The 13,384-nt window shown below is 42.3% G+C and overlaps 1 protein-coding gene across 2 annotated transcripts in view; it reads left to right on the top strand.

Moving 5' to 3' along the window:
* Positions 1 to 13,384, top strand: part of LOC129866600 (reelin-like) — a 293,866-nt gene that overhangs the window by 138,289 nt on the left and 142,193 nt on the right. For both annotated transcript variants that reach the window (XM_055939357.1, XM_055939356.1), the window contains exon 4: positions 9,265 to 9,335. In XM_055939357.1, coding sequence (XP_055795332.1) covers positions 9,265 to 9,335 — 71 coding nt within the window. The remainder of the gene's footprint in view (positions 1 to 9,264; positions 9,336 to 13,384) is intronic.

The following is a 13,384-nucleotide window of genomic DNA, read 5'->3' as shown; positions in this document are numbered from 1 at the left end:
TTGACACTCATAAAAACCACAGTCTCTACGGGGGGGGGGGGGGGGGGGGCAAAAGGGAGAGAGAGTGAGGTGGGGTGGCAAGGAGTTTAGGAGAAGAGATGAGGTGGAAGAGGGCTGCAGGAGAAGAAGTGCCTCTCCGCTCCTCTCCACTCCACGCCTCTGCTCTCCTCCTCTTCTCCTCTCCTCTGGTATCTGCGTCTCTCCTCTCCTCTTCTCCGCTTTTCTCCACTCCCCTTCTCTCCACTCCTCTTCGCTTCTATCCTCTGCTCTCCTCTCCTCTCCTCCACTCCTCTCCGTTCCTCTCCACTCCACTCGTCTGCTCTCCTCTTCTCTCTGTTGTGCTGCACGGTGTTGTGTCTCGTTGTGCTATGCCATGCCATCTTGACAGAGTGTGTTGAGGGAGAAAAAGAGGAGTACGTCCTGGAGATTGCTGTGTCGTGTTGTGGAGTGACAGTGACAAATGGAGTTTCCACACAGCCCTACTACAATTGTTTCATTTAGAGAACAGCGATAATATGTCTCACTGATGCAATCCCTACTAGACTGAGGAAGTATTTCAGTGGGTCTTTCATTTTGACCGCAATTACCTCTCTGACAAGCCCAGAGAGTGTTTGTGTGTTCGCGTGCGTGCATATCAAGTTTACTGAGTGTCTGGGAGAGTGATTCTCTATTTGGATCAGCACCAAAGTTTTAATGTTTTCAGTAATGTCTTCATTTGGCCCAGGGAGGATTAATTTGGGACATGATTGGAAGCGATTACATCTTGTAAATAGCCAGCACTGATTAGTTTAAAGACACACGCGCACACACACACACACACACACAGGCACTCAGAGTATATTTGATGGGCCTGCTGTGATACTGCAGTACAAGATGGGTACATACTGACTTAGCCAGGCAATAAAATGGCTGGCCAGGAAATAGACCACCACGGGGATATTTATGACTTCATGTCTTTCATGACTTTGACCTCGATAGCCCTGCGATTGATTTTTACAAGACTTGACACATTTGATTTGATTTTTAATCAGGTTCTGGTGTTGCTTCCAAAAAAACTGTTAGTGTGGACATAATTTTTTACTGGGATTTAAAACGGAATCTTTTACCACCTCTGGCTCTTAGATTCAGTAACTAAGAGTTAGTACATAAATTATAAAACAGCTTGATAGACAGATACACTATACAGTATAAACAAAAGTATCTGGACACCCCTTCAAATTAGTGGATTTGGCTATTTCAGCCACACCCGTTGCTGACAGGTGCATAAAATCAAACATAGCCATGCGATCTCCATAGACAAACATTGGCAGTAGAAGGGCCTTACTGAAGAGATCAGTGACTTTCAACCTTGGCACCGTCATAGGATGCCACCTTTCCAAAAAGGCAGTCCGTCAAATTTCTGCCCCGCTAGAGCTTCCCCTGTCAACTGTAAGTGATGTTATTTGAAGAGGAAACTTCTAGGAGCAACAAGCTCAGCCGCAAAGTGGTAGGCCACACAAGCTCACAGAACGGGGCCGCCAAGTGCTGAAGAGCGTAGCGCATACAAATCGTCTGTCCTTGCAACACTCACTACTGAGTTCCAAACTGCCACTGGAAGCAAAGTCAGCACAAGAACTGTTAATCGGGAGCTTCATGAAATGGGTTTCCATGTCCAAACAGCCACACACAAGCCTAAGATCATCATATGCAATGCCAAGCGTCGGCTGGAGTGGTGTAAAGCTCGGCACCATTGGCCTCTGAAGCAGTGGAAACGTATTCTCTGGAGTGATGAATCACGCTTCGCCATCTGGTAGTCCAACAGATGAATCTGGGTTTGGCGGATGCCAGGAGAACGGTACCTGCCCCAATGCATAGTGCCAACTGTAAAGTTTGGTGGAGGAAGAATAATGGTCTGGGACTGTTTTTCATGGTTCGGATTAGGTATCTTAGTTCCAGTGAAGGGAAATCTTAACACTACAGCATACAATGGCGTTCTAGATGATTCTTTGCTTCCAACTTTGTGGCAACAGTTTCGGGAAGGCCCTTTCCTGTTTCACCATGGTGCACAAAGTGAGTTCGATACAGAAATGGTTTGTCGAGTTCGGTGTGGAAGAACTTGACTGGCCTGCAAGGGAGCCCTGACCTCAACCCCATCTATGCATTGGAACACTGACTGTGAGCCAGGCGTAATCACCCAACATCAGCACCCGACCTCACTACTGCTCGTGGCTGAATGGAAGCAAGACCCCGCAGCAGTGTTCCAAAATTCCAAAACTGGAAAGCATTCCCAGAAGAGTGGAGACTGTTGTAGCAGTAACGGGGGGACCAACTCCATATCAATGGCCATGATTTTGGAAAGAGTTGTACGGCGAGCAGGTGTCCACATACTTTTGGTCATGCAGTGTACTTTAATCTCAGTATCTGTGATACCAACAATTGACTGCCAATAAGGATGTTGTCAAGCTGGATCTTGCTAAGGACTATTCAGTTGTGTTGAGGGCATTTGATATGTTTGTGTGCATCTGTTTGTATCAGTGTCTTTCCTGGGGGTACTCATTTACGAGAAGCAGGTCAGGTCACCACCCTATGACTCATCGTGACATCATGTATCTCTTTACACTGTAGTCTCTATGCCATGTCCTGCTGGTGTGTCATTCTCTACTCCATCTGCTGCTGTCTTATACCAACGTGTGAGCTGTATTACATTGTCTTATACCACATCTCTGCTCTGTCTGGTCTTTTGGCCTACTGTCTTACACCACTTATCTAGTAGTTTAGTTAACATGCAAGGGTGTACAGTACAAGTGCTGACCCATAATGAAGACCTGGACAGTAGACATTTTAGTTGCTCTACCTCTTGACGAGATGCATCTCAAGTCCCATGGACATCATGCCTTTGTTGGACTTAGGGGATCTCCTCACCTTGTGGTATAAAACCTTAAGAAGAGCATTACTGTCCAAAACGCCAACACACAAAGCACTCCGATAACCCTTTTTACACATTGTAGACTATATTTTAGAGCAACCCTTACAACGTACATACAGTATCTCCAACATGTCAGCAAAGCACTCAAACAACCAACCCATTTAACCTCTCACCAACAGTCGAAAAGCATTGCCTTCCTATTTTTTCCTTATTCGTCTCATGCTGTTGGCGGTAGGTGCACCCGATTTAGCTGCCCAGTGCCACGGCTAGGCAAAGTTTTCCCATTTTGAACCATTTCATGTGTCTGAAGGTACAAACTCTGCTTTCCTGGTGGCCCCGGAGAGCAAATCAAGTGCACTATAGGCCTACTGCTGGCCAATCGAATGGCTCAGAATACCGTGTCTGCAGTAACGTAGCAGGCGTAAAGAAACCCACAGAAAAGTTAATACTGTGAGATAAAACTTTTAAAACCATGACTAGAAAGAGACAACAAATTACAAGTTTAAGTTGTTACTCAGCACTGTCAACACTTTTACAAGCCATAAAATGTGCCTTCTTCTTACTTCCACTCGTGCGACAACCAGCACTGCAGCTGCAATGAAGTAAGACAGTGTATCGATAGGTTTGAGTTATTATTAGCGACTTGGAACTTGTTTTATATTGAGAAATATTTAACTTGCTCTGTTCATAGGATTAAAAATAATAATTTGTGCATGAGGCAGAAATAATGTGGTGAACTTCGAGTTTTGCCATGAGATGGAAGACGGTGTCCCTTTTTGGCAGGGAGAGCGTAGGGATGTAGAGAGACGGACCATCAGTCTGCCTCTCTCTTAGTCTCTCTCCTGAGACTGACCATCAGATGCAGGCATCATCATCCCAGTAAAATAAAAATAAAAAGCGAATTATTTAAATGAATTCTCACTCAGCTGTGCCTCACAAGTAATACAACAACTGATCTATATTGCCTACGTAAACTTTTGAAATATATATATTTTGAAATTGTCCCACAACAATGCATTTGCAGGGTCATTCAAGCAAAGCCAGTATGTGGTCATTTTTATTTTTATTTATTTAACCTTTAACTAGGCACAGCAAATAAAATGAACATGTGATAATGTATTGGGCCTACAGCATACTGATGTAACGTATCCGCAGGGAGTTTGGAAACAGCTGCAGAAGGTAAGTTTAATAATAATTAACATGAAGATGATACAAAACAGCAGATGCGTACTGAACGTAACCTAAACCAATACTGCCTGATGACTGAGGAAACTGAGGGCGATATGAAGGGAGATTAATCAGTGTGGTGATGAAGTCCGGGTGCGCTTAACGATGGGGAGCAGGTGTGAAATGATGGTTGCAAGGTGTGCACAGTGTGGGTTGCCAGGACCGATGGTTAGTAGACCGGTGACGTCGCGCGTCGGAGGGAGCAGGAGTAGGTGTGACAGTACCCCTAAACAATATGTTACGTCATTGACCCTCTGGAGGACCTTGAAGTGCCCCACAAACCGGGGGCTCAGCTTCTGGCAGTGCAGGCGGAGCTGGAGGTTCCTGGTGGAGAGCCAGACATGATCACCAGGATGGAACACGGGAGCCTCACTGCGGTGGTGGTCCGCCTTCTGAAGGTGTGCTGGAGTTTCATGTGGGTAGCGTTCCACACCTTCTCTATGCTCCAGAACCGCTCATCCACTGCAGGGGCCTCGGTCTGGCTCGGAGTCCACGGAGCCCACGGAGCTGATATCCCAGGATGCACTTGAAGGGAGTCAGCCTGGTAGAGGAGTGACGAAGTGAGTTCTGGGCGTATTCCGCCAGGGAAGGAACCGGGCCCACTCCCCCTGCCGGTCCTGGCAGTGACTCCTTAGGAACCTCCCCAAATCCTGGTTGGTCCTCTCCACCTGCCCGTTAGACTGAGGCCAGTACCCATATGTGAGGCTGACCATGACCCCGAGCTTCTCCATAAAGGCTTTCCAGACCTGTGACGTGAATTGGGGACCACGGTCGGAAACAAAATCCTCAAAGGCCATAGTGTCGGAAGACCTGCTGTGCTTCAGCGACCTGGAATGTGATAGGTAGACCAGAGAGAGATGGATAAAATAGGTCCTCCAACATCCTAGGCCCCAGCCAGGTTATGAAGTTGGAGCCACGGGAAGCCGAGGATTACTTTGTGTACGGTGATGATGAGGAAGGCTTTCCTGGTGCTTGGGTCCCACGGTGAGGGCGAGTGGTGCTGTGACGTGCATAATTGTGCTGGATCCCAATGGACGCATATCCAGGGCTTGAACAGGAAAAGGAGAGGAGAGCGGATAGGAAGTTGCCTCTTCCCTGAATGTGAGGGCCTGGTCGATAAAGTACCCAACGGCACCGGTGTTCACTAGAGCTGTAGAGACCAATCTTGAGGGACAGCCAGCCAGTGAAATAGGAATCGTAAAGGGTTTGGCGGAGAATGAAGGTAATGGAATACTCACGCCTTCCCTGGGAGACGGAAGGTCACGTGGCCGCCCCTCTGCTCTAGTGAACTCTGGGTTGGGGCACACCATACACCACTAAAGCTGGTGCCCCTCCTGGCCGCAATAGGGACAGAGCCAGCTGTCTTCATTGACGCCGCTCTGCCGCGGAGAGGTGTGTGGTCCCTACACCCATGGGTTCAGGCTCTGCCTCAGGGATCACCATCTAGATTCAGCCGCAAGCTGATTGTTTTCTTGAGAGGATGGTCAGGGGGCCAGAACATAATTGCAAATTATGTGTAGACTTTGAAGCCCAAACATATATAATATTTGACAAAGCAAATTGTATTTTCAAACCTTGCTTTACATTTGCATATAATCACAAATACAGTGCCTTCAGAAAGTATTCCCACCCCTTGACTTTTTCCACATTTTGTTGTGTTACAGCCTGCATTTAAAATGGATTAAATTGAGGTTTCGTGTCACTAAATCTACACACAATACCGCATAAATGTTTACAAATGAATGAAAAATGAAAAGCTGAAATTTATTCAGTCAATCAATATTCTAACATTTGGTTATAGCGAGCCTAAATAAGTTCAGGATTCAAAATGTGCTTAACAAGTCACATAAACAGTTGCATGGACTCACTCTGTCTGCAATAATAGTGTGTAATATGATTTTTTTAAATGAAAACCCGATCTCTGTACTCCCCACTTACAATTATCTGTAAGGTCCCTAAGGAGAGCAGTGAATTTCAAGCACAGATTCAAGCACAAAGACCAGGGAGATTTTCCAATGGTTCACAAAGAAGGGCACCTATTGGCAGATGGGTAAAAAAATAAGAAAATACATTGATTATCCCTTTGAGCATGGTGCAATTATTTATTACACTTTTGATGGAAACTACAAAGATACATGAACCCTTCATAACTAAGTTGTCGGAGAGGAAGGAAACCGCTCAGGGAGGCCAATGGTGATTTCAAAACAGTTACAGAGTTTAATGGCTGTGATAGGAAATAACTGAGGATGGACCAACAACATTGTAGTTACTCTACAATACTAATCTAATAGACAGTGTGAAAAGAAGGTAGCCTGTACAGAATTGAAATATTCCAAAACATGCAACATTTTTTGCAGTAAGGCACTAAAGAAATTAACTTTTTGTCCCGAATACAAAGCGTGATGTTTGGGGCAAAACCACCACAACGTATACCACCACAACGAGTACCACTCTTCATATTTTCAAGCATGGTGGTGGCTACATCAAGTTATGGTCATCAGTAAGGATTAGGGAGTTTTTTTAGGACACAAATAAAAGGAATAGAGCTAAGCACAGGCAACATACCAACAGACACTGGGAAACAAATTCATCTTTCAGCAGGACAATAACCTAAAACACGAGTATGCACACTGGAGTTGCTTAGCAAGACGACATTGAATGTTCCAGAGTGGCCTAGTCAAAGTTTTGACTTCAATCGGATTGAAAATCTATGGCAAAACCTTGAAAATGGCTGTCAAGTAATGATCAACAAAGAACTTGACTTAGCTTGAATATTATTTTTTTATAATAATGGGAAAATATTGTACAATCCAGGCGTGCAAAGCTCTTAGGTCATTCTAAGATGTATTGACTACTTATCTAATCAAGATATATTTGTGTTTTATTTTCCATTCATTAAAACAATCTTGTTAACAATTTTTATGTAGAGCGTTGACAAAAAAAATGACTATTAAATTCAAAACGTGGATAAAGTCTTGGTTGTGAATACTTTCAAAAGGGGCTATATCTCTCTATTACGCATGGGACTACTTTGGAACAGATTTCCAAAATCAAAATCACTTTGAGCTGATTTGCTGGTGTCTTTTATATCGAACAATAAAGATATCAGAATACAAGCTTTCAAAGTGCAGTCAAAAATGTGATTCTCCTGTGTTTCATATATATTTCCATACTGAGGTTGGGATAATTCTGTGAAATTGTGAAAATTATGATAATTCCTTTTAGTGTAAGAGCTGTTTTAAAAGACGTCCTGAAATGTCAGTCTGTTTTGGTGGGATGGATTTTTGGCCTGCCTGGTGACGTCAACATGCAGTAATTGATTTAATAAACCAATAAGAGAGAGTTCGAAACCTCTCTGCAATAACAGCTAGTTTTCAGTTTTCCCCTCCCCACCCAGACCACTCCCAGACAGTCCAAGCAAAATTCTTGCTTGAGAAATTGCTCTTTGCTAAGAAGCAATTTTTGTTTCTTTTTTGACCATTTTAATTGCAAACAATCACAGTAAGGTGCTTAATTGTTACCCATAAATGATTTGATATTGAGATAAAAACAGCTGCATTGGACTTTTAAAAGTGGGATTTTCACTGGACAGTTTCTTTAAAACTGCAAAATGTTCTCTGCCCCATGGCAAAATGTAAAGATTTGCAAAACACTTTCACTTTGAAATATGTATAATTGCAGGAATTGAACTTTAACACTGAAAAAATGCATCCACTGCCAAGAGAGGGACACCAGTGCTTAACTTGAGCCAGATCCTCTCAGTTTTGTACAATTTTGTTCCAGAACCCAATTTCCAGGATCCGGTGCCTCTTGTGGCATGAAAAATAATTGTCAATGTTTGCAATGTAAAAATTCGAATAAAAGCAATTAGTGTTACTTCTGTGATTCTCCTGCCCCTTGAAAAACGGAATATGAAAACATGCCTGAAATTTTAAGAATTGATTTGTGTTGGCCAGGCCTGGGTTTATGGTTTGCGCAAAATCGTAGCCTATATAGACCAACGCATGGCCATTGCCGTGGTGAGAGAGGTGTCTTTCTATGACCTCTCTCCCTCTCTCTGCTCTGATAGACAGGAGCCTGCAACTCTCATCTCTCCAGCGTTGTACCTAGGTTGCTGGAAGTGTCGCAGCACCCCTGATCAATTGTTATAGAACTACTGCTGTCTGTTCAGAAACACATTTAATAATACAAAATACTACACCAGGAGTAGGCATATCATTTAGCCACAGAGGATCGATGGCTTATAAAAAATAATATATGCCTAGCTGTGGATTGTGTGTAGCCCAGTCACAAGGCATGCCTACAGTCGGGAACATGCGGCAAATCTGTCATTGAACAGCATGCAGCCAAAACAGGCCTCGCAATATTTGAAATACAATTACGGGAAAACACAGGTTGGAAAGCAAATGTATCAGGTTGAAAAGAGAAGACTAATCAGGCTGCAAAATAGGCCTATTGAGCGAACCGCATTGTTTCACAAAGTAAAACAAGAGAGGCACCAGCGCATCAGCCAATCGCTGGTGAGTCAGTGACACTGGAAATCTCTTTTAGGACTATTCATTTCCTCCTCATATTGTACAGTATGTGTGTCTCCACACCCCTAGGTCCAGGCTATTGATGGATTCAAGACAAGGTTGTTTTTCTTGATTTCAGATTCTCAGTTTGTTAGTGTCAAAGTAGCCTGTCATTTTGATCATTTGTGAGTTATAAAAAAAGATTATGTTAAAGTCTCCAGTCATCTAAAATAATGCAGAATTTCATGAAATGGTCACCCACCTTTTGTTCCGGCACTTCCCAGTTCACAAAGCACTTGGGGACACTTAAACGTTTTGCCTGTGAGGTAGGGGAGTGCCCCGAATCAAATCTTGCTGAGGGCCTCAAAAAGGCTAAAGGCGGCACTTCAACACATACAGACAGACAAACACCATTTTTTTAAAATCTACTGGTGAATTAAGGCATCTGTTCAAAGTTAATCTTTATATTGATAGTCTCATCTTTACCCTCGGCACAGTTTGACTTAATGCTCTTTCTGCATCTCCCTCTGTCTCTCTCCCTCTATCACCGTCCCTCTCTCTATCCCCGTCCCTCTCTCTATCCCCGTCCCTCTCTCTATCACCGTCCCTCTCTCTCAGGGCCACTGCTACACATCGAGGACAGATCATCTTCAAGGACACTCTTGCCCAGCAGCTGTGTGAGCAGGGAGGTGAGCAGCAGAGAACACACAAACACAAACCACAGACAGACTAACGATGATGTTTCAGCACTACAGATAGAGACTTTTGGGTGTGCTGTATTGCCAGCTTCATTTCAGTTTATGCTAAACTCAGATATGTCTCTGAGCTGTACTGTTTATAGCTAGTTCTCCTTAGCCAGTTTCTCTGTGACAGTAATAAATACACATTGACAGTGCTTTCCCATCATGCACTCTGAGTAGTGGTAATTACTTGTTTAGGAGGACGCAGACTTCCTTATTCAAGCACCCCTTTAACAGATCACTTCTGAAACACTACCCGAGAGAGGTTTGCAATCAGAGGAAAATTAAGTGGAGTTTTCTTGAAGTAGGCTAACTCTGTTTTCACTCTCAAGTGTGGCCCTTAATAGCACTAGGCTATTAGTCTTAGGCCAGTAGTGCCATGGGAAGTACTAGTGGTGCTATTGAGACAGTTCACTGTATACTACTCAGCTGTCTGGACCCATGCCACTATGAAGATATGAAGCCTAGAGCCTCCACTATTGCCTGAAAGAGTGAATGAGTAAGAGAGACAGAAAAGGATTGAAGGATGAAGTTGTACTGTACAGTAGGTGACATGGATACACTGTCTGTAGTAAAGAGTGTACGAGATAGAGTGTGAGAGAAAGAACGAGCTGGAGATAGAGAGAGAGAGATCTTCCTCTCCTTGCCCTAGGACCCTCTCAACATCAACTATACTGTCACAGTGCCTAGTCGTCTCTGTTTGGCAAAAGACCTGTTTAGGTTTTTTCCTACCAACCTCCAGCATTACACACACACACACACACACACACACACACACACACACACACACACACACACACACACACACACACACACACACACACACACACACACACACACACACACACACACACACACACACACACACACACACACACACACACACACACACACACACACACACACACACACACACACACACACACACACACACACACACACACACACGACACAGAGACAACGACAGACACAGAAGCCATGCAACCTGCTACCAACCTCAAGCATTACACACACAGACAAGGGTGCCTGACTTTGTCTGAAGGTGGGGGTGCAAAAGCTTGGGAGGGTGGAGGGATCTGGGGGACCATCCCCAGAAAATATTAACATTCAAAAATAAATAAAATATCCTGCAATTTTACACTGTTTCTTAAAACCTCTATCGCTTCTCTCTCCCGGATCCGGGATCCTCCTCATCAAAAAAGCTGACTAGCATAGCCTAGCCTAACGCGACAGGGATATCACATAATATAATTTTCATGAAATCACAAGTCCAATACAGCAAATGAAAGATAAACATCTTGTGAATCCAGCCATCATTTCCGATTTTAAAATGTTTTACAGCGAAAACACAATATGTATATCTATTAGCTAACCACAATAGCAAAAGACTACGCATAGGTAGCTATCACAAAACCGACCAAATAGAGCTGTAATTAGTCACTAACCAAGAAACAACTTCATCAGATGACAGTCTTATAACATGTTATACAATAAATCTATGTTTTGTTCGAAAATTTGCATATTTGAGGTATAAATCATAGTTTTACATTGCGGCTACCATCAAAAATATCACCAAATCAGCCAGAATAATTACAGAGAGCAACGTGAAATACCTAGATACTCATCATAAAACATTTATGAAAAATACATGGTGTACAGCAAATGAAAGATAAACATCTTGTGAATCCAGCCAATATTTCCGATTTTTTAAGTGTTTTACAGCGAAAGCACAATATAGCATTATATTAGCTTACCACAATAGCCAAACACACAAATGCATTTATCAGCAGCAAGAGGTAGCGATCGCAAAAACCAGCAAAAGATATAAAATTAATCACTAACCTTGACCAACTTCATCAGATGACAGTCCTATAACATCAGGTTATACAATACACTTATGTTTTCTTCGAAAATGTGCATATTTTGAGCTGCAAATCGTGGTTATACATTGTGAATATGTAGCATCGATTCACCAAATTGTCCGGAGATATTTTGGACACTCACCTAATCTGACCAAAGAACTCATCATAAACTTTACTAAAAAATACATGTTGGACAGCAAATGAAAGATACACTAGTTCTTAATGCAACCGCCGTGTTAGATTTTTTAAAATAACTTTACCATAACAAACAGCTTACGTTATAGAGAGACAGCGCCCGCAAAAAGGGCGGAAAATAGAACTCAACATTTTCCACAGAAATACGAAATAACATCATAAATTGTTCCTACTTTTGCTGAGCTTCCATCAGAATCTTGTACAAGGAGTCCTTTGTCCAGAATAAATCGTTGTTTGGTTTTAGAATGTCCTTCTCTCCTGTCGAATTAGCAACCTTAGCTAGCCATGTGGCGCGAACATGCCCATCTTCTCCTGACGCAAAGGAAGGAAAATTCCAAAAGTCGCAATAAACGTTGAATAAACTGATACAACTCGGTTGAAAAAAACAACTTTATGATGTTATCACATCTATCAAATAAAATCAGAGTCGGAGATATCCACCGTGTATACCGAACGCTTTTCAGAAGCCAATGTTGATGTCCTTCCCGCGCCTAGGTAGAGAAAGGAAATTCTGGTCACGTCATTCCAAGAGCTCTTGTTCGACCTCAGATCAAGCTAGACACCCCATTCCACCTTCCACTGCCTGTTGACATCTAGTGGAGGGAGAATCCATTTTTATGAACAGAACACAACACATTTTCTCAGATTTTGCTACAATTAATTAGATTGAAAAATAGTTTTAAAGACTAGATTACTAATATACTCCCATCCCTGAAAATCCCAACCATAATAATGAATTACCAGGTCTGAAACCCTACCAACCCTGTGACTACCGCCCCGTTTCTTGAAAATACCACCCATAATGATAGATTGACATATCCAGAACCAACTCTGTGACTCTCAAAAATATAATGCACCTCCCCTGACAATTTTATTTTACCTTTATTTAACTAGGCAAGTCAGTTAAGAACAAATTCTTATTATCAATGACGGCCTAGGAACAGTGGGTTAACTGCATTGTTCAGGGGCAGAACAATCCCCACCTACAGGGACAAATTCACAGGCAAACTGTTAAGAACGTGGGCAGGATAACTCATGACAATGAGGAAATTAAATCAAAAATGGAGGAATAATATTGTTTTACCCAATAAGGATTTGAATTTTGTACTTGTAGGTTAAGAAAAAGCATTGTTTAATTGCACATTGTTTTCATCTTGTTTTTGCCACAAAGAATGTGATCACAATAACGTACAAAAGTGAGCCTTGATTTATCTTATATTCATTTTCTTTTGGAAGTGTTTTCTGGTAGGGCATTGAACAAAACTGTCAACTTGAAAATGCTATCTGGAATTTGCATTTCAATTTGGTCATTGATTATGTTCACATAAAAATAATATAGTATTATAATAAACAAAATAGGTTATATTGGCAGATATAAATAGTACCAGTCAAAAGTTTGTACACACCTACTCATTCCAGGGTTTTCTTTATTTGTACTCTTTTCTACATTATAGGATAATAGTGAAGACATCAAAACTATGAAATAACACATATGGAATCATGTAGTAACCAAAAAAAGTGTTTAACAATTCGAGAAATATTTTATACTTGAGATTCTTCAAAGTAGCCTGCCTTTGACTTGATGATAGCTTTGCACACTTGGCATTTTCTCAAACAGCTTCATGATGTAGTCACCTGGAATGCATTTAAAATAACAGGTGTGCCTTTCTAAAAGTTAATTTGTGGAATTTCTTTCCTTCTTAATAAGTTTGAGCCAGTCTGTTTTGTGACAAGATAGGGGTGGTATTGTAACGGTCCTGACCTGTTTTATGTTGTTTTTGTATGTGTTTATGGTCAGGGCGTGTGTTTTGGGTGGGCAGTCTATGTTTTGTATTTCTAGGTTGGTTTTTGTGTTCGGCCTGGTATGATTCTCAATTAGAGACAGGTGTGTATCGTTTGTCTCTAATTGAGAGTCATACTAAGGCAGCCAGGGTTTCACTG

This window comes from Salvelinus fontinalis, chromosome 12, assembly GCF_029448725.1.
Source record: "Salvelinus fontinalis isolate EN_2023a chromosome 12, ASM2944872v1, whole genome shotgun sequence".
In the NCBI taxonomy this organism is placed as follows: domain Eukaryota; kingdom Metazoa; phylum Chordata; class Actinopteri; order Salmoniformes; family Salmonidae; genus Salvelinus; species Salvelinus fontinalis.
The sequence above is the reverse complement of the archived record's forward strand: the minus strand, read 5'-3'. Positions and strand labels throughout refer to the sequence as shown.